This window comes from Arvicola amphibius, chromosome 11 (genome assembly GCF_903992535.2).
Source record: "Arvicola amphibius chromosome 11, mArvAmp1.2, whole genome shotgun sequence".
Taxonomy (NCBI): Eukaryota; Metazoa; Chordata; class Mammalia; order Rodentia; family Cricetidae; genus Arvicola; species Arvicola amphibius.
In genome coordinates this window covers 2,197,501-2,218,018 of record NC_052057.2, presented here as the reverse complement: position 1 = coordinate 2,218,018, position 20,518 = coordinate 2,197,501, and the positions used below count along the sequence as shown (strand labels likewise).

The 20,518-nt window shown below is 45.2% G+C and overlaps 2 protein-coding genes across 5 annotated transcripts in view; one reads left to right on the top strand and one right to left on the bottom strand.

Annotated features, from left to right (window-relative positions):
• Positions 1 to 1,026, bottom strand: part of Arfip1 (ADP ribosylation factor interacting protein 1) — a 69,807-nt gene extending 68,781 nt beyond the window's left edge. For 3 of the 4 annotated variants that reach the window (XM_038347902.2, XM_038347900.2, XM_038347904.2), the window contains exon 1: positions 842 to 1,026. The gene's annotated coding sequence lies outside the window, so the exon portion shown is untranslated. The remainder of the gene's footprint in view (positions 1 to 841) is intronic. The other variant, XM_038347903.2, reaches the window with a different exon arrangement.
• A 7,577-nt stretch (positions 1,027 to 8,603) lies between these two features.
• On the top strand, positions 8,604 to 10,148 carry Tigd4 (tigger transposable element derived 4). Its single transcript, XM_038347165.1, has one exon. The coding sequence runs from the start codon at positions 8,604 to 8,606 to the stop codon at positions 10,146 to 10,148; it is 1,545 nt and encodes a 514-aa protein (XP_038203093.1).
• The last annotated feature ends 10,370 nt before the right edge of the window (positions 10,149 to 20,518 follow it).

The window sequence follows — 20,518 nt, the reverse complement described above, 5'->3', positions numbered from 1 at the left end:
ACCAACGTCATCACTCCGGTGCACCTTCCTTTGTCAACGAAGTTAATTAAATGGCAAATGTGAACACACCCTCGCAATTGTGAGAGCAACGTGTTGATAAAATGCCCTGAAATTCTTTCATTCCTTATTATTTTTTTCTGATCAGATAAGAACCAAGTAAGTATAGTTCAGGAAAAAATAAAGGAGTGACGAACAAGATCCTGAGAGGGTGGCTTAAAGGATCTGCAGGAAGTGTAAAGTACAAACTTCTTAAGATCCGAGGGCTCATGAGGAAGATAAGAACAAAGCCAAGGAAGCAATAAAAAGGAAGAAAGTCTAGAATCTAAATACTTGAAAAAAAAAAAGCTTCCTTTCCTAGACATGTAAAGGGTAGTAACTTGGCAATGAGGAACGCAACAGAAGGCAGGGCCACAATTTCCTTCTCCAAACTCCGGCATTCCTTGGGCGCCCTGGCTAGCACTCAGTTTGGGACGTTTCAGGCAGGACGCCTGCCTGCACCAGGGTCAGGCGGCCTCTCCGAGGGGCTGTGGCTACCTCCCTTCCTCCCGCAGCGGGAGAGAGGAAGTGGGGGACGCGGGGAAGAGGGGACAGCAAGGCGGCCCACTCGGACAGAGTCCACTCTGCCACCTCTTCCCACGCACAGCCTGCAGAGCGCAGCGGGTGCCGCCCCAAGGCCGGTGCTGTCCCCCTTCACCCCAGGACACATCAGCGGGACAGGGGGGGCCCAGGGGCGGACCTGACGGCTCCCAGGGGGTGGAAGTGCCCCGGAGCGAGTTTGCAGCGAGCAGCCGGAGGCGACTCCACCTCAACCCCGTCCTTCCCGCCGCGGCTCCGCCCTCACCTGCCTGTCAGCCGGGAAGCCGGCAGCGCTCGGTCGCGGGCTCTCCCGGTTGCAGCCCTCGGGAATCCGGTCGGCCCGGAGCAGACGTGAGCGGAAGCACGACCCGGAGCTCGTCCTCCGTCCCTTCCCCCACGCACCTCGGCTGCAGCTGTCAAAGGCTCCCGGCGGGCGGCCGCCGAGGACTCCTGCACACTCCGGCCTCCGGCGCCTGCACCGCAGCCTCGGAGCCGGAAGTGAGAAGACCGGAAGTGCGGGGTCTCGGGCCCGGGATCGCCTCTCTCCTCTCGCCCTCTCCAGAAGCCGAGCCGGGCGCCGCCACGTCTCGATGGTGCGCGCGCGTCTCTCCAGGGGCTGGGTCCTCCCGGCTCCGCCCCGGGCTGCGGCCCGGGTGACTACATCCGGGAATCCTCGCGGGCCGTTGCCGGGGCAACCGGACGGCGGCGTGGAGTGCAGCGGCTGGTTCGGGTGCAGGAGATGCAGCGCGCTGTAGTGCATGAGACGCAGCGCTTCGATCAGGAGTCTCCTAGCCTCTTCCCACGCTCACACCCGGTGCCCGGACGGTGGAGGTGGACGTGTCTCACCACCACGCCGCTACCGAGGAGCAGAAGCTTTGTCAGACACCGGAGAGGACGAAGTAGAGATGGAGCGGGGGACCGCACGGGAGCCTGACCCTTCGCTTTCCCCGCCGCGACCACCGCATTCCTGACGGTCCCTGCAGAAAGACCCTCATCCGTGAGCGCGCGATGGCAGCTCTGCGTCTGTGCTCTCCCGCCCGGCTCGCTCTCTTGACAGTGGGCCCCCTGGTTCTTTTCTTTGCTGCTCCTCTTTTATCGGTCACCGAGTTCAGCGTTTCCTCTTATCCGCACCACCTCTTAAGTAGATCGCCTCCGTCCTGTCCGCAGAAACCGCTCAACTGTCCCTTCTTGGTCGTTTCCCACCTAACTTTGGGGGTAGCTGCAAGAGTCCTCCCTCCCCAGGACCAACTGGAAAGAAGGTGACATTCCGAGGTGGTAGATAGAAATGTGGCAGAGCACGCTTCCAAGGAGTTTCGGTCTCTCCCCCCCCCCCCCCCCCCCCGCTCCTCCCCGTTCGGTGTCTTCCCACCCCCCCAGACTCGTTAAAAGTGACACTATAAATGTATACATAATAACCGCATAGTCTTCAAACCTAATTAACGGTATTGTCTTGGATTTCTAGCACATCTACCCTTACAAAAATAGTGATGACATTCCCAAACATAAAGAGCGAGAATTTTTAGATACCAAATTACTGAAACCCTAGTGGCTATTCTGCAAGGTACTGTGAATTTTCCTACTCAAAGCCATCCTCCTGAGTTGGAACCCATTAGTCTTCTCTGTTTTTAGGAAGGGCCCCCAATCTAGCTAACTCCTGCACTCTTTACATAGGAACTCAATAGGACTTTCCGCTAAGTGCAAATGTTATCTATCTCCAGGGCTACTGAAGGGTGATTTGAAAATCCTGTCTCCAAATGCCCAATTGTGGATGAATGGTGTGGACAGTTAGTACTTAATAGAACTGGGTGTCTCCCTAAGGATCTCTGAGGGTGTCTCTGAGTTTGGGGATACTTGGCACTTGTATGGGTTATTTCTACTTTAGTGGTATAGTATCTTTGGGAACTACTGATAGTTCTTATGTTGATTCTGACTGACTTGGAACTAATGCTCATTTCTCCTTTATAAAGATACTGTTAGTTGGTTATTCTACATAATCGTCAATCCTGTGAGGTGCCGGTACTCTGCATGATTAGTCCTTATCCATAATATTGTAGTGAACAGGAATATGATGGGGTTAATTAACCGTTCCATGATTTCTGCTGCCCTAAAGGAAGTAAAATCGTGGGCCCATCCTAAGAAAATATTGGAATCTGCTTCAATTAATGATGGAAAATTTCAAGAACCTAAAACAAAACAAACAAAAAACTTCTGTTCATCATTTGGGTCAGAGAAAGCAGAAGTTTGTGTCCTGTGGATTTAGGGAAATCTATTCACTCCTTTTTTTCCCTTTTTTTTTTTTGTGTTACTGAGATCAATCCTTTTATTCCAACTGAAAAGCTTTTAAATCTATGTCTACGGAAGTGGAGACTTTATTTTCCTTTCCCTCCTTTTTCCTTCCTGTCTTCTTTCACTCCTTTTTAAAATTTTCTCCCCCTTTTTGCCTCAAAGACTTCTGTCTGCCCATTCTTCTTTGGAAGAACAGGAGATTCCTCCTCCTCCCTGTCAACTGATCAGAGAGATAAGATGAAAAGATTTGGTGTCACGCACTATCACGACATGGAGGTGATTTATTCGCCTTTGCAAAGTGAGATGCTCTCTATTCCCTGGGCTTGTGGAGTGCTTCCGCAGGCTGCCTGTCTTTGATTGTGTAACCAGGAAGAAGAGAACAGATGAGGGGCTAATGCTTTTATTCCATTTTGCATTAAATAAGTGTCTATCAGACTTAGGTCTTGAATGTTGCATAATGCTTATCAATGCTATTTTCTCAAGAGAAGAAATTGCTACATCCAGATCTTGTCTGAGAATTCTGATAATAGGTCAGAAATTCTAGCACTTTTCATCGGCAGCTTTCTGTCCGCGGAGCGAGATGTAGGTCAGTGATCACACAGCCTCGCCTTCAGGAAAGAAGTGCTTTAATAGTGGGTGCTGGGGGACAGGACACACCGAGAAGCTCCCAGATGGGCAGGGTGAAGAAGCGCAAAGGTGTTAGACTTTCTAGAAGCTTTCTAATAGGTACGCGTACAACTTCCCTCAGTCATGTGTAAAGTACCAGATGAGCTTAGTGGTGTTAAGGCTTTACACACAGGAGCCATTTATTCGTGGATGATTTCACGATACCATTTGTTGCTGTTGATGACAGCAACCTTCCTCTATGACTGTTACTTTCGCACTCGAAGTCCCTAGTTGGCCTCGGTGGCGTCCTGAATATGTTTGACCTCCCTACCCTGGTGTGCAAGGCTTGCTGAGGTCTGGCCCCAGTCTTGCTTTCTGCTGGGGAATCTCTCCAACAAATCAGAACTCTGTGTATCTGGAGTGGGAGTGCTCACTTTCGCTGGGTGGTGGCGGCTCATGTCCGTCCTCACTGTTTCGTCTTCTCTGCAGAAATGTCTTCACGCCTTTCCTACTCATCCTTGGCACTGAGCTCAGCTCTTGCTTCCGTTAGAAACCCATTTGTCCTCCCTGTAGGAGTTCATTTTTGCCACCTCTTTACCACAGCCCTTAATTCGAACCCCTGTTGGCCAGCCTTATACGACTGACTCTTTGTATGTTTCCTTAGTCCCCCCATCCCGCTCCCCCCAAAAGAGCCAACTTAAATTATGTTATGGGGCTTGTACTGCAAGGACTTTCGCTGCCGAGCCGTCTCCTTGGCTCCCTTATCCCTTTCGGCAGACTGAACTTGGTCTTATTTATTCTTTCGTAACCATCAGGGAGTTAACACTGCTTGGGTTATAGACATATGTAACGTGCTGCACACCAGGAAACCTCCAGAAGACCAGCCACTGCTGCTGTGTGGAGCTGTGGTATGAGCAGGTTTAAGTGGGCTTTGTTGCTGTTTGGTAGTGAAAGACAGAAGTGGGGGCTCTTTCACTGTGGGAAGTGGCTGGGCCTCTGTGGAGAGCTGTAAGCTGCTGATGAGACCAGGGTCATTTATGGCTCCCCAGACTTTCTGAATGGGAAGACTGCCAGCGCTCAGTTCTCTTTCACAGTTTGGTACAGAGAGAATATTAGAATTTTTAAAAAGAAGGGAGGAAATGTGGGTGGGGAGCCTGAACTTTCTCTTCACTTACTAGCAGGAACACTCAGCTTTTCTGCCTGGTGTCCTTTTATCCATATTTCCCTTCATTTATTCGACGTTATTAAGAATCTGTGGATGGCCGGACTGATGTGATTTTCAGTATTTTCAGGCATGTAGATTCGTGTTTTGTTGTTTAACTTATTCTTCATGTCATTAATTATGATCCTTCCAGCCAGGGATGATGGTTTATGCCTGCTAGGCTTCTTTAAGCCTCCTTATTCCCCAGGGAAAGGTGAGAGCGCTATCTGCCCTTTCCACAGCTCCAATCAGACATGATAGGGAGTCGAGTCAAAGCAGGAACTCAGTTTATTGCTGTGAGCATCTGCTTATGTGAGCGACATCCTGTAATGTAAGGGTACCTTCAGCCAATGAGAGGCTGCCACACCCTCCCCCTGGCTGGAGGGCGTCTACCTCATCCTCACTCACAGCCGAGCCAGGCTTTTCTCTGTCCTACAGGCCTTGAGGTACAGGCCCTGAGACAATTTTGACCCAGCATCTACCTGTAACCTCAACGATAGAGGAGGCCCAAACTGCCAGTTTGGGGCTAGCCAAAAAAATCATTCAATGGTATAGTAGTATTGCAATATATAGATATCTCTTAATTTATTTAACTAACCTTTTGTAGTATCTTTAGATTTTTCCAGTTCTGATATAATATATAACCCACAGAATATTATGTACCATGGAGAATCTAGGCTGATCACCAATGCCTTCCACCTTGCATGATTCCCTTCCTATAAACATGACGGGCTGACACTCCCATAATCATTACCTGCAATGGGATTTTTACAGGTGTGGTTAAGGTAGCTAATTAGTTGGCTCTGAGTTACTGAAAAGGGAGCTAATCTGGGTGACCTAACAATGGGACCACACAAACCCTTTAAAAGCAGTGAGGAGAGGAAGTCAATGTCAGAGTGTACAAGAGGGACGTTGGCAGAGAGCTCTGAGTGTAGAGGGTGATCCTGGTAGCAGCCATCAAATGTCAGGGCTTCAGTCCTACACAGCAAGGAATTAAGCCCTGAACAACCTCAGTGAGACTTGGGGGTTGTTCCTTCTCAGAGGCTCTCAATAAGAGACTGGCATCCTGGTGTCTGCTTTGTGAGACCCTAAAATCCCGGTTGAGTTCCCTGGACGTCTGACCGCAGACAATGAGATGCTGGGCTGCGAAGAGCCCGTTGGTTTGGAGAGCTTACTTCTCTTGTGAGAGGACCTTGTAGATTTGTCAAGGTTCAGCTCCCAGCACCCACATGGCTCACAACTATCTGTAACTCCAATTCCAGACAGAATTATAGATACAGATTTTCTAGATTAAGAAATTTCAGACATTTTAAAGTTTTTCCTCTTGTATTGCTAATACTCCTTCCATGAGCTTTGCACCGATCTATGTACCTCCTAACACCGTATGTAAACTCTGGAAAACGCCAGATGCTACACTTCTCATACGCAAAACCAAAACTCTAAAGAAGACTAATTTTATTCTTATCACTCATGGGATTCTTTAGGGAAAGGCCTATTACTTAGGCTAACTGTTGACATTGAGAAAATATCTCTAACTCGTAGGACACCATTGTTCAGCTTAACGTGTTCAAGGGGGATATGAACACTGAGCTTATTAAAAGCATAAGCATTTTCGGTAAATATTGGTTACTGCCATGATTCCTTGAAAGGCCAGCACCAGCCAATATTCTGTGGAAGGCTGGATAGCATCCCTTTATAACTGGGCAGTACTGATGTTTATACTTTTCTAGGGAAAAGGTCTAGTTTGTCTAGTTTACATCACATATTTGATTGTTTTTAGGAATTTGTTGTATATTGCTATGGAAATTTGACTTTTGTTGTTGAAGGAAATTATACTGTTGATGCAAGAAGCAAGTTGTATATCTTCCTAAATAAAAATGTTGATCAAGATGACATTGTCTCTTTGATTGTGTGTACGGGCTTAGTGTTCATTATCTAAAGTGCTTCACACAAGTATTTCAGATTGTGAGCCTTTTATTTGGAATATTGAACATCCTTAATCCATAAATCCACTGGGTGGTGGGGGTACACTCTTTTAACCCAGCACTCAGGAGGCAGAGGCAGGTGGATCTCTGTGAGTCTGAGAGCAGCCTGGTCTATAGAGTGAGTTTCAGGATAGTCAAGGCTACACAGAGAAACACTGTCTCAAAAAAAAAAAATAACAAAATACAATTTGGAAATTAGAGATTTTCAATCTATTTTTTTATTGTGTCAGGATGAAAAAGAAAAAAATCAACTTATCATTTCTGCAGCCCTTGCTTATTTTTTGACAAAATAAGATGGGAGGGAGATGTTTTCTAAACGCTAATATCAAACTAATAAGAGCAAACTATTTACATAAAAGATAGTCTATTTAATTTAAGAAAATATGCAAGTATTCCCCACATAAATGAACAATGTGCTAGGGAATGAGGGAACTAAGTCGCATGGTCAAATCCTGTCTACTTAGAAAGCTGAGCTTTCCCTAGAAGTCATGCAAAGATGCTATGGGTGTTCACAGCATCCATAATGGCCTATTCTACAGAAACCTGATATTGTGTGTGTGTGTGTGTGTGTGTGTGTGTGCGTGTTAAAAGTTATGCTAATACCTCTTGTGCTCTCACTGGGTTTTGCTGAGTGTGCAACAACTCTACGAAGTCAGTTCTGCAGTTTTTCCCCTTTTACTGATAAAGAACTGAAGTTTTTACGTTAGGTGACTCAGAACCACTAAGCACTAAATGGTGGTCATTCCTCACCTTGCACAAAAGCCCATGTCTTTGTACTATGGCAAGTCACTTTCCCACACACAGACAGTAGAGGGCCTGAGAGCCTGAGAACCATGGTCACCCTACTTACTATTTAGTCGAGATAATTGTCTACATTATATTCTCTTAATAATGTATTTACTATGATGCATATTTTCAAGTAATACTGACCGGTGTATAGTCAGGTACTGTACTAAATTGATATAAAATTACTGGATTTTTTTTAAGCTTTGAGTGAGAATAGGGTTTAGAATTTTTTAATGGAATTATCAATCACTTGATTTGAGTATTTCAATCAAGCAGACTCCTATGAAGAAGTCTGTCTCCCATGTGCTATTAAAAATTGAGCTCATGACTACCGTCTGGTTTTGCTTTTAGAGGAGCCAGAGGTTATATAGTCTGTGACCTCATGTAGAAAATAGCCACCGAGGAGCTATCCAGGATCATTTTTAGTTCTTTAATTTTGGCAAGCACACATTTTCAAAGCCGAAAAGCACAGGGAGGCTCCAAACCCACAGAGCAGAACTGGAGAGATTTAATGGAGGTCGTTGAGGAGGTTGGCGTTCACCTGAAAGCTTTGGTTGCTGCCTTTTCAGAAACTTCTTCCTGTCTGATTCACTGTCATTCAGGGTGTTGTTGTATTCTCTTGATGTCCCGTTGGCAGATTGCTAAAATGCTACCTTTCCCCTGTCATTTTCAAGAAAGAAGTAGAAGTATGCCACTTTCCCTCCTGTAACTCTGAAGAAACATGAACTTAACAGGTGATGTTTTGTGCCGACACTTTGGAAAGTTTGTTTCTTCTCTCTGAGGCCCTTTGTTCTCTATGGAGAACTAGTGGAAGGATGGAGCATGCATGGATAAAATGGATCGTCTTAAAGGATTGCAGCTCCAAAAATACATTAGCAGGACTGGACAGGTTTGACATAATGAGATTCCTATTTTAGCTTGACTTCTGGAACTCCGAGGAACTATAAATTGAGCCGCACAAGACCCTAGGAAGGAGGCGCCTCTTTTAATCGCTTATAGACTTTGAAAGATACGTCTAGTTGTCAGTTTCCTAAAGAGTTAGACTACTGATACTTACCAGCTTTAATACAGGAAATGATAGATAGAAAGCCCTGGTCCACATCGCACTGAAAACCAAAACTGGTTACAGAAACTTGTACCAGGAACTCAGAGAGAGGGCTGTCATGGCCGAGGCTCCTGTGGATGCGGTGACTCAGCCAGTAACTGGGAAGAAAAAGAAGAGCCTGTCCATCGAGGAAAAAATTGACATCATAAATGCAGTGGAGAGTGGCAAGAAAAAGGCCGAGATTGCAGCTGAATATGGAATAAAGAAAAATTCTTTGTCTTCCATTATGAAAAACAAAGACAAAGTTCTGGAAGCCTTTGAGTCTCTGAGATTTGATCCGAAGAGAAAAAGACTGAGAACGGCGTTTTATACGGATCTGGAAGAGGCATTGATGAGATGGTATCGGATTGCCCAGTGTCTCAATGTTCCCGTCAACGGGCCAATGTTACGTCTAAAAGCTAACGACTTTGCTCAGAAGCTGGGTCACAATGACTTTAAGTGCAGCAACGGTTGGTTGGATCGTTTCAAGTCCAGGTACGGCTTAGTATTCAGAGCACAGCCCGTAGAAGCCACCGGCGTATCTACAGACCCTGCCACTGTCTGGTACCAGAACGTGCTGCCTTATTACTTAAATGATTATCATCCTAAAAATGTTTTCAGTGTAAAAGAGACCGGACTGCTTTATCGAATGCTACCTACAAATACATTTGCATATAAAGGGGAGACTTGCTCAGTTGGAAAGCTCTGCAAAGACAGGGTGACACTGGCAGTCGGAACAAACATGGACGGCTCAGAGAAGCTTCCTTTGCTCGTTATTGGGAAAAACCGAACTCCGCGTTGTTTCAAAGGCATAAAGTCCCTGCCTGTGTATTATGAAGCGAACAGAACGGCGTGGATGACTGCAGCCATATTCAAACAGTGGATGCATCAGCTCGACGAGAAATTTCAAGCCCAGCAACGAAGAGTGGTGATTTTTGTTGATTCTTGCCCAGCACATCCAGAGGTGGAAAACCTAAAGTCCATTGAGTTAGCAATCTTCCCATCGTGCGTGCCTTCCGGGCTTGTCGCTATGAAACAAGGCGTGATTAAAAGCCTGAAAATCAAATATCGACACTGTCTTATCAAGAAATTTTTAAGTTCTGTTGAAAGTAGCAAAGAATTTACATTTTCTCTACTAGACGCGGTTGATACATTGCATCTGTGCTGGAAAGCTGTAACCCCAGAGACCATTGTAAAAAGCTATGAAGAGGCAGGATTCAGATCTCCAGCGCTGGAAACCGACGCGCCCAGTGCAGAGGGCGAAGCTGCCGCTCTTGACCTGGCCGCCCCTGCTCTGGGAGCAGGGGTGGAGCTTCCTGAAGGTTTGTCCATAGAGGAGTATGCTGCCCTGGACGAGGATCTGGAGACCTGCGAAGCCACCCCAAATGATGATGCGGAGTGTACCAAAGAAAGTAAACAAGATGAAACTGGGTTTTATGCTTCTGATGAAGAGGAGGAGGACAGCGGAGCTCTAGAAGCGGACCCGCCCTTACCATCCAAGAACGACGCAATCGAAGCTATAGGCACCCTTAAAAAGTTCCTTAGAAGTCACGATATGAACGATGAACTTCACGATTCTTTAGCAGACCTTGAAAACTTTATTAATGCTTTGTCACCTAAATAGTCGTGTATTCTACATCTGCGGAGTAGGAACTTTTCCTGCTGTATCTTATTACATAAGGAATGTAAAAGGAAAGTATCATTTAAATAAGGAAAGAGAGAACCTAATAATCCTTTTTAATTGCAACAGCCTTTGATCTGAATAGCAAGGCTCCCTGGTAAATAATGACTAAGTAAAACGGAAAAGTTCGGCTGAGCAGGTCTGGGGAGAAGTAAACTGTGCTCAGAGGCTTTGTACTTCAAAGGGACACAGGTCTGTGTGAAAGAACTCTTCAGTGGGCTGACTCACATGCATGAAATTGCTGGTTTCCATTTTCTTTGTTTTTAAGTTCAGATCATGTTCTAGAATATTTTACTTTATCTATGTAGTCTAAGAAAAATAACTTGTTTTTATTGTAACCTGCCTGTGCATCAAGACAATGTACAATGTACCTCTGCTGCTTTCAAGTTACTTGTCAAATAAAGTCAGATGAAAAGGCAGTGCTCTGTAGGGCTTCCTGTCTTCTGTGACTAGGAGATACAGGTTCTTCTGGTATAATACGTGTGTGCTTGTTCAATGGGAAGATGAAACTCATGTTTATATTTGAATGTGGTTAACTCTCAAGCCAATTGAAGATGTACATAGAGTTACCAAAAAGAAGATTATGCTGCCTGTTTTTTTTTTTTTTAAATTACAACAGCTCGGCCTTTAATCTAATTTTGTTGAATTTTATTTTCAGCACATTGTGATATTTAGTTGTCTTCCTCCAATTTTTTATTCTCTAAAATTTTTATTAAAATTATTAGAGAAAGTTTTATCTAAATATTACATTAAAATATTGTAGTAAATTACCTAGCCACCATCTAAAAATAGCCTCTGAGTGAGATTTTAACATTATGTCAGTTTTTCTACAGTACAGTTTTAAGTAGCATATTTAACTTATTATACCTAATTTAGCTCCCCTTGTAAAGTATTTCATAAAAATACAAAGCATAATGATTTGCTGTAAACTATTAATCTGCCAATTATACAATTAGAAATTATATGGTTAGAAGAAAATAATTTAACAAAGCATTTTATTTTCTATTGCTGATTTATTTACTCTGCTCTGAGATTTAGTAATAGTTGAGTCTTAAAATGTATTAATATTTTAGAGGTTTCTTTTATTATTAAACATGGACTATTTAAATTAAAAAGCATTTTGTGATTTGATATGTAATTTTAATTTGGCTCAATCATGGACCTAAAACAGTTCTTGAGATCCCATTTGTCTCTCAAGAGAAAATTACTTACAGTTAGTCTGGTTTAAAAATAAATGTTTTATCTTAATTGTTCTTGCTTTATAAACTCTTGCTGTTTCAACATTGTTTTTTATTTCTTAGCAACCAAGAATAAATCTCATAATACATTTAGGACATTCTTCACTGTGTGTTGTTTCTGAACTACTTAGCGGAAGGGTTTAGTTCAGGTTAAAACAGGAGGGTGTGTAATCAGTGCCTATAGGTTTCATGTTTCCTGTCTGGCTCCTATGGAACCTGAGTCCTTATTGCAAACATTTTCGCTGTATAAGAGGCAGATTAGCTGGAAGGGGGAAGCAAGGGGAGAAGGGAAATCAAACTAAAGTAGTCCAGGCAAACACTTCCCAGGTTAAGAGGAACCCAGACCCAGAAAGACAAATATCATATGTACTCACTCATAAGTGGCTTTTAGACATAAGCAAAGAAAAAACAGCCTGCAACCCACAACCCCAGAGAACCTAGATGACAAAGAGGATCCTAAGAGAGACATACATGGATCTAATCTACATGGGAAGTAGAAAAAGACAAGATCTCCTGAGTAAATTGGGAGCATGGGGGTCAGGGGAGAGGGTAGAAGGGAAGAGGGAAGGAAGGGAGGGGAGCAGAGAAAATGTATAGTACAATAAAAACAATAATAAAAAGAGGAACAAAGCGGAGGGTGGGGTAGAGAGGTGAACCCCTCCACTGAACCAGTAGGCCTCAGCTCCCTGAGACTCGGCAGAGACGGGAAGTGGACCTCGGCTTTCGGTTTCCCAGGCAGTGGAGAACTGGACTCGGGCCTCTGCTTCACAGACGGCTCCCTGAAGAAGACACAGCACAGAGCAGGTGAGTCAACAGGAGACTGTGACCAGTGGCTAACAGAAGAGCCTGGAGTCCCTTCCAAATAAAGCAGGGAGCGTGGCCTAGTGATGGGCTGGTGAAGAACATGCTAGGTAATGCTAGATAACGGCATGGTCATCTTCATGGCATCACCTGATTGACGTTCAGATGGTCACCTCCTTGGCTAGACAATGCTTCTGTGAGGTGTTAGAAAGAACCAAAGGACTGGATTCCCCAGTTTGTAGGAGGAGACTGCTCAGACCTGAATAATCACACAGAAACTATATTAATTACTGTCAGCCAATAGCCCAGGCGTCTTTCTAGTTGGTTCTTAGATCTTGAATTAACCCATTTCTCCTCTTCTATGTATTGGCACGAGGCTAGGGCTTACTAGTCAGGAACTGGCGTCTGTCTCCTTGGGCAGCTACATGGCATCTCCTTCCCTCTGCCTACTTTCTCTCTCTCCTTTTGGATTTCTTGAGTGCCTTTATTCTGCCGTGCCATAGGCCCAAAGCAGCTTCTTTATTAACCAATGGTAATAAAATGTTCACAGCATACAGAGGGAAATCCCACATACCCACTTCATCCCATGCTTACTTATTTTGTTCTTAGTTGTCAACTCTCAGAAGCTTTTTGAAAGTTGACACAGTTGTAAAAATCCTCTAATATCCCCAGAAAATACTGAGTGCACGGCAGGCTCCTAGTGTGATCTTGTGTTTGTGAGATGTAAGAACCAAACGAAGGGGTCCAGACAGTCCTCCTAAACTGAAGAAAAGGGGAGGGCGGGGCATCTACTTCCCCCCCCCCACACACACACACTTCCCCTTGGTAAGACCTGCACAGTCAGTGCGGGAGGCTGTTGACTGACACCACACCTATGTTCCTCATTGCAGAAACGATGACTCAGCATGGTGAGGGAACCATTTGTGAGCTGCCATGGGAGCAAACGAGAAACCCTTCCCCAAAGAGGATCTGTAAGTCCAGCTTCCAGGCCCCAGAGTGCATTACGGGGTGTTGTTTACCAACACCATGCATCCATGAATCTACCATGCTGATAAGCCCCATCTGTTTCTGTAAATCCTACAGCCCCTAGAGGTAAAACTGGAGGAAGTGTGAATCCTACAGTATCCAAATGGCTGTCAGAAGAAAAGTCTGGCCTGAACCAAAAGATGATTGCATAAGTGCAAAGATTAAACTTGACTCCTACTAATGGAAGGAGAGGCCTTGTGAGCAGGTAAAACGAGTTTTTTAAAGCGTGATTCTTCATTCCTGAACCGTGTGCACATCATGCAAGTCAGACCCGCCATACAGGTGAGGAACTTTTTATAACATCTGTCTGAAATTGAGCTGTGCATTTTAGCTGTCAATCCAATTGGGTTGTTGTTGTTGTTGTTGTTGTTGTGTTTTCCAGATCCAATTATTCTGTTGGAGAAATCACATTAACCCTTTAGAAGAACAGATTGATTTCCCCTCCTCTCAGTTGTGGGGGTAAGGAATCTCACAAATAATGTAAGTTCAAACCTGGTGACTAACAATTGTAATAAAGGGGGGGTGCCCAATAATTATAAAAGGTTTATCCTGCTTCATGTTGCTAGGCACTGATGGTTTAATGATGAAAACAAGAAAAAAAAAATCTCTCCGTCTTGACATTGGTAAGTTAGTGAAGGAAGCAGGCAGTATTCCGTAATGACAGGGGACACACTGAGCGTGGCGTCTGTGTCTACAAAACCAGACAATGTGGGCCTTTAACCCAGTCCTGAGATTAGGGAAGGAGTGAGTCAGCCGGGTGTCTCATGCCAAAACCTAAGATTTGGACCCACGGGAGAAATTGGAGTTTAGTGGGCAAGGGAGCGATCACTGCAGGTCAGGCTTGGAGGGAGGACGCCTGCCATCAGCTGAGGAACGAAAGGAAGCCTGCAGAGGAAGAAGTGTCTTGCGGTAGAAAGAGGCCTGCCCCGCGAGCGATTGGCTGGATTAGAGTTCAGGAAAGAGCCATTTTTTTTGCATATGGAGGGAAGGGGAAGGAAGAAAAGTTTTCCATCTGTGTGTTTGAAAGTTTTGACCGTAAGCAGAATCATGGGCCTCAGGACAATGTTAGAGACACAGGCGTCTCTGAGGAAAGCCTCATAGTCTCTGAGTCACACCACTGCCACCTTGAGGAGGTCCGTTGCAAAAGGATTGTCCTGGCTGGGCATCTTCGTGCTTTTCAGTTATGGAACTGACCCTCACCTGAGTATCCAGCTGTTCCTACTGCATACTGTGCAAAACCACCTTAAACTATGTGGCCAGGGAAGGCTAGGAGAAGCTCTGTCTAGGCAGCTTTGCAGCTGTGGCCTTTTATTGGGGTTGAGGGTCCCCACACGCCTGCAAACAACCCTTTGCCTGTGCTTGTAAGGAAGCCCGGTAGACTCATTGGTTTTCCAGAGTGAATTCTGACAGGATCATACCTTGTTTTGTCACTGGGACCTTAGAAAGAGGGGCAGACGTTGTTTCCCTCGGGAAAGGAAATTTAGCAACACCTCCTGACATACAGAACTATTCCTTTGCCTTGTAGGAGGAAGTAGCTGGAGGAAGGCATTGCAAGTGAAACGGAGAAGCCTCTCCGCATTCTCCAGGAGAGCTGGCAGAGCATCAGTCCTTGCTAGGCCTTTCACGCTGAGGGAGCAGCCGAGGAGTTTACACAAGCATTCATACATGAGCGAAGACATGTACGTGCACATGCAGCGACGGTCACTGAAAGGGTTGCTGTGTGAAGGCCCAGAGACTGCGGGGACTGAGTGGGTGCTGTCGTGGCCCAGCACCCCTGTGCATGCCTGGTCTTGGTCTTGGATTAATGCTGGTCCCTCACAGCATCCCCAGGAAGACTTCCCTTGGCAGTGATAAACAGATACATAAATAGTATCCTAGCGACAGTCATGGCTGAGGTGCCATTTTGATGACACATCAAATCAGCTTCTTAGAAATGAGTGTTGGTGTTCCGTAACCCTGCTCTGCCCTTATCTCATTTAACTAACTTCTTCAACAACTTTATTCCACGTGCCGTATCCTAGTTATCAGTTCTATATTTTAATTTTTATTTTCTGTGGGAACCTTCCTAAGCTTAGGCAGCGTTTCTTCTTTCTACAAGGAGTGTGGCAGACATTCCGCTAGGCAGTGTGCAAAACCCTCCGAGCCTGGAAAAGGTACCGCTCCTAATTAACTGTCCAGAGGACTGTCTCTCAGCGCAAGAATCAGTTAAATGCTTCTGGTGGGCTTTGTAGGACCTGAGGGAGACGGTGCATCCTTAATGAGGCAAACTAAAGAGCTAATGCTTTCCCAGACTTGCAGGCCCACTCCTGCGAGGCCTGCAGATGCCTCAAGCTCTCAAGAGCAATTCTGGAAACCTTGTCAAGTTCCACAGGCCCTGGAGTCATTAGATAAGGTTAGCTTTTAGACCTTGTCTGCGTTTATTTATGAAATGCCTTTAATTTTTTGAGAGGGTTAACTCTGAGACCATTAAAAGGCAGAGGGATTTTTTTTTTTTTTTTTGCTTTGCTTTGTTCTGCTATGAAATAAGAAAACAAACCTTCAAAACTGGAGACCTGGAGACACTCTTGGAATAGGGGTGTTCTAATCTCACCTGCTAAACTCAAGATGAGTAGGCGGGAAGTCCTGTCTTACGCTGTGGAGAATACAGGGAAAGCTTAAGGTTTTCCCCAAAAGAAAGATGTATAGAAAGGTAAAATCAGAGAAGACTCAATTATTTTTTTCTCTCTCAGTGCTGCGGATTGAATACAGACACCATGTGTGTTAGGCAAACATGACAGAACAGAGTTCTAGCCCAGGCCCAGGGAGTCACCATTAAGACATCACCCCATCAGGGCAGGGGTAAGAACTCTTGCCTAGTGTCCACAGAGCACCTAGTATCACTCCCAGAACAATAAATAGATACACAAATAGACAGAAAAATAATAAAGGGAAGAGAAAAATACTCATATTCTGGCCACTCACAAACTTGTAAAAGTTACTCAGAACGTTCAAACGTGTGAATCCATAAACGGAGCTGCCAGGCCTGAGCCACCGTTCTGCATCCCACCTCTCGGTCTTTAAGGCCCCAGTGTTACTACTAACAGAAGCTTGGAGAAAACAGAATAGACTTCCTTTTCCACATTGGTGTTTGAGCTAAGCCTTCTTCGGGGCATTCCTTTTTCCTTTCTCCTTTGCCTGCTATTTTGATAATGTTATTTTTAATAGCTTGCTAGTATATTTTTACGAGGACTCCTTTTGCCAAATGCAATTAAAAGAACTGTCTGAGGCTTGGCGCTCCCTGGAAGCTGAACAGAGAGAGTCTGGGATTTAGCACCAGACTGAATCTCCATAATAAGGACTTGCTCACGCCCACTACTTGGTGCTGTCATTCAGAGAAGCCTCAGAGATCAAACAACACAACTGGCAGGTCCCAGGTATGGGACCACATCCCCCCTAGGAATAGCATTGCCCTCTGTACTCGAGAGAGAACACGATCAACCACAGCGTTATTAAGTCAGTATTAGCCGCCACTCCGGGATAGAGACCGTTGGCCACTCACACACAGACCTTCTCGGAGGGCCATCGCTGTTGGTGTGCCCTGTCAGGCGGTTTAAAGAGAAGCCAGACATGTCCCCATCTTGTTTTACCGTCTAACTGGGAACGCAGAGGAAACCCTCCAGATGACAGACACCACACTTTGTGTAGAGTAGACTTTACTGTGCGCTCCCACAGTGGGGAAAGCTTCCCCCAAAAAGGGTCAGGCCGGGTCAAGTGGGGTGCAGGGTACTAAAGCCAGGCAAAGGCCCCATGCGGGCAGGGGTGGTCAGGGCACTTCAGAAGGATTTCTGCAGGGTTCCGTTTTATATTTTCTGTGTCAAACAGAACAAGCGGAGCATATGTTCCCTTTAAAATGTCCAAGAGTAGATCATAGGAAGGAAGTTCCTGGCTTCACCTTGGGCTTGTGTGTATTGTAGGTAAATTGCTTACACTCCACCCTTGATTTCATGAAGTACCGATAAAGGGAGGTGGGGGAGGACACCCGTTCCAAGTGAGCATGTGACTGTCACTAAGATACACAGACAGACGAGAAAGGAAAGCCAGGCTTGAGCTCAGGCCTTTTAAATATATCCAGGGTGGGGCGGGATGAAAGGATTAAGTTGGAAATAACGGAGTCCAAAAGAGCACCGAGGTCAAGAGAATTGTTTTGGAGAGCTGTAAATTTATATCAGGCATTTTAAGGAGTCGCTGGAAGGCAAGATGGCTCATGTCACATCTTGCTCCTTGTCTGAGCAGCAGCAAGCTTCCTTCAAAGCGACAACCTCTGCGGGAAAGAGATTGAGGAAGGCAGTCCACTGTTTCCTCACTATGCTCCCTTTCCTCCCTTTAGGAACAGTAATGTATATGCTGTGCTGTTGTTTGTTGGAAGTAGGTGATCTTCTTCCTGATTCTGATTTTATAGGGGGTTACAGTTAAGAGATTGCCATGAGTCTCAGAAGAGACTTTGAACTTTAGATTTTTAAATAAGTTTGAAATTGTCATAGACTGTGGAGACTTTTGAAGCTGGACTGAGTGCAGTTTTGCAAAATGATAGATCTGCAAGTCCATGAGGACCAGGGAGTAGAATGTAGTTGTTTAAATGAAAATGGCCCCTATGGTTTACAGGGAGTGGCACTACAAGAGATGTGGCTTTGTTGGAGTAGTTGTAGGCTTGTTGGAGGAAGTATGCCAATGGGGATGGACTTCGAGGTTTCAGAAACTCAAACCATGCCCAGTGGCATACTTGCTCTTCCTGTTGCCTGCTGACTCAGACATAGAACTCTCAGATCCCTTTCTAGTACCATGTCTGCCTGCATGCCACCATGCTTGCTTCTGTGATAACAATGGACTAACCTCTGAACTGTAAACCAGTCCCAATTAAATGTTTTCCTTGTAAGAGTTGCTGTGGTCATGGTGTCTCTTCCCAGCAATAGAAACCCTGACTGAGACAACTTTCAGGAGTCGGTTCTCCGCCTCCACCAGACGGGTCCCAAGGATCAAACTCAAGTATGCTTGTTGGTTTTTTTTTTTTTTTTTGCCAACTTGATACAAACCTAGACATAGCTGGGAAGAGGGAACCTTAATTGAGAAATGCCTCCATCTGATTGGCCTTTAGACAAGTCTGTTTGGCATTTTCTTAATGACTGATATATCAGGGACCAGCCTAGTGTGAGTGATACTAACCTTGGGCAGGTAGCCCTGGGTTGAGCAAGCCTCAGAGAGCAAACCTGTAAGCTGCACTCCTCCATGGTCTCTGCTTCCATTCCTGCCTCCAAGTTCCTGCCTCCAGGTTCCTGCCTGAGCTCCTTTCCTGGTTTCCTTCAGTATAAGTCAATTAAACCCTTTTCCTCCCTAAGGTCATGGTGTTTTCACAGCCATAGGAATCTAACTAAGACATAGGTCACTGGGCATAGGGCAAGGCACCTTTTCCTGCTGATCTACCACACCTGCCCTGTTGTTAGCCCTTCCCAGCAGTTTCACTGTAAACCACTTTCATTCCCCAGCCTCCCAGACCCAAATAATCACACAGAAACTATATTAATTACAACACGGATTGGCCAATGGCTCAGGCATATTCCTAACTAGCTCTTACACCTTAAATTAACCCATTTCTATTAATCTATATATCACCACAAGGCTGTGGCTTAACAATAATGTTCTGGAATCTTTCTCCTTCAGCAGCTACATGGCGTCTCCTTGACGCCGCCTACTCTCTCTCTATATCTCTGTTCGAATTTCCCGCTTGGCTTTACTCTGCTAAGCCACTCGCTGAAACGGTTTTATTCACCAACCTATAAAAGCAATACATATACAGAAGGACCTCCCACATCACATCACCATCATTCCTAGAGAGTGTTGTGGAATATAAGTGCACTATGTCACTGGAGGGGCTGCTCCCCTGCACCCTGGCTCTTCCAGACACTTTGGATGGGGTGGGAGGCAGGAAGCCAGATGGGCCTTGAGCTCTGCTTTCTCTGAGGAGAGCATTCCTGAAGCCACCTGAAGATCTCTGCCGCTTCACAGGACACAAGCGGAGCCATTGTGTTAGAAGGAAAGGCCATATATATATATATATATATATATATATATATATATATATATATATATTATGGACAGTCTGTTTCATTAACACTTTTACTTTTTTAACCAACACCCATATATTAACTACTATGTGTCAGATACCTTTTAAAGCATTTTACAAATGCCCTTCTTAGGTCTCAGACTGAGTCTTTATTGGCCACTTGTGACTTAGGTGAGGAGGTCAAATTTGATAACTATTGTGTGTTTCCATTTCTGTGTCTGTTATCTGCTAAGAGAACAAGAAAACTTCATAAGCTCCAGGAATCAAACGAATCACAGGCCAGTACTTTAGAAATGGCAACAATGTTCATCATTATCATTGTATGATGGCAACAAATTGTCAGCGTGCCTAAGAGTTTGGTGTTCTCCTTTCTGGAACAGAGGATCAGCGATTACTGGAGGTGACACAGACAAGCCCGAGCCCTGGGAACGAAGACGGAGAGCTAGAAACCGTGTCTCACGTTTGGAAGAGTGTGAAATATAAATACATCACCACAGCTTAGGATGGGGTGTGGGTTGATACTATAACTTGGCAAAGGTCTAGCCCACAAGTGGATTTGGGTCCTCATCCCCTGCTAACCCTTCCTCACCCGTCCGGTCTCACTTTGACGTCTGCGTCCTTGGTGACCTGAAGCCTCGCATCACGTACAGGGTTCCTCTGTGTGGTTCCATGGTACTCATATCCTCCCATCTCCCACCCTTCATTTTCAATGCTGGGAATCTAACCCATAGCCCCACACGTATTAGGCAAGAGCTCTACCATTGACGTATATCCACAACCCTTTGGATCTATTTTGATTGATTGTTCTAGATCTTCAACCAGCCCATTAGCTGGAAGAAACAAGGCCACCCTTAACTTTTTCAGCCTGACTTCTTTGGCAAGTTGACATGCTGGTGCCTAATCAGACTTCAATCAATATTTGTTGGGAAAAATTGATGTTGCACCTGAGCTAAAGAGGTGGGGAGAGCGTGTAACTCTAGTACATGTGTAGAGTGCTTCCGAGCTTATTCAGCTAAGACTGTGTATCTCTTGCTGTTAGCAGAGAACTCTGCTCTGCCATTCTGAATGTGTGTTCCTGAGCTGACCTTGGGAGCAGGAAAGCATTCAAAGTCACCGACAAATGTTCAGAAAACTGTCTGTCAGTGCCTGAG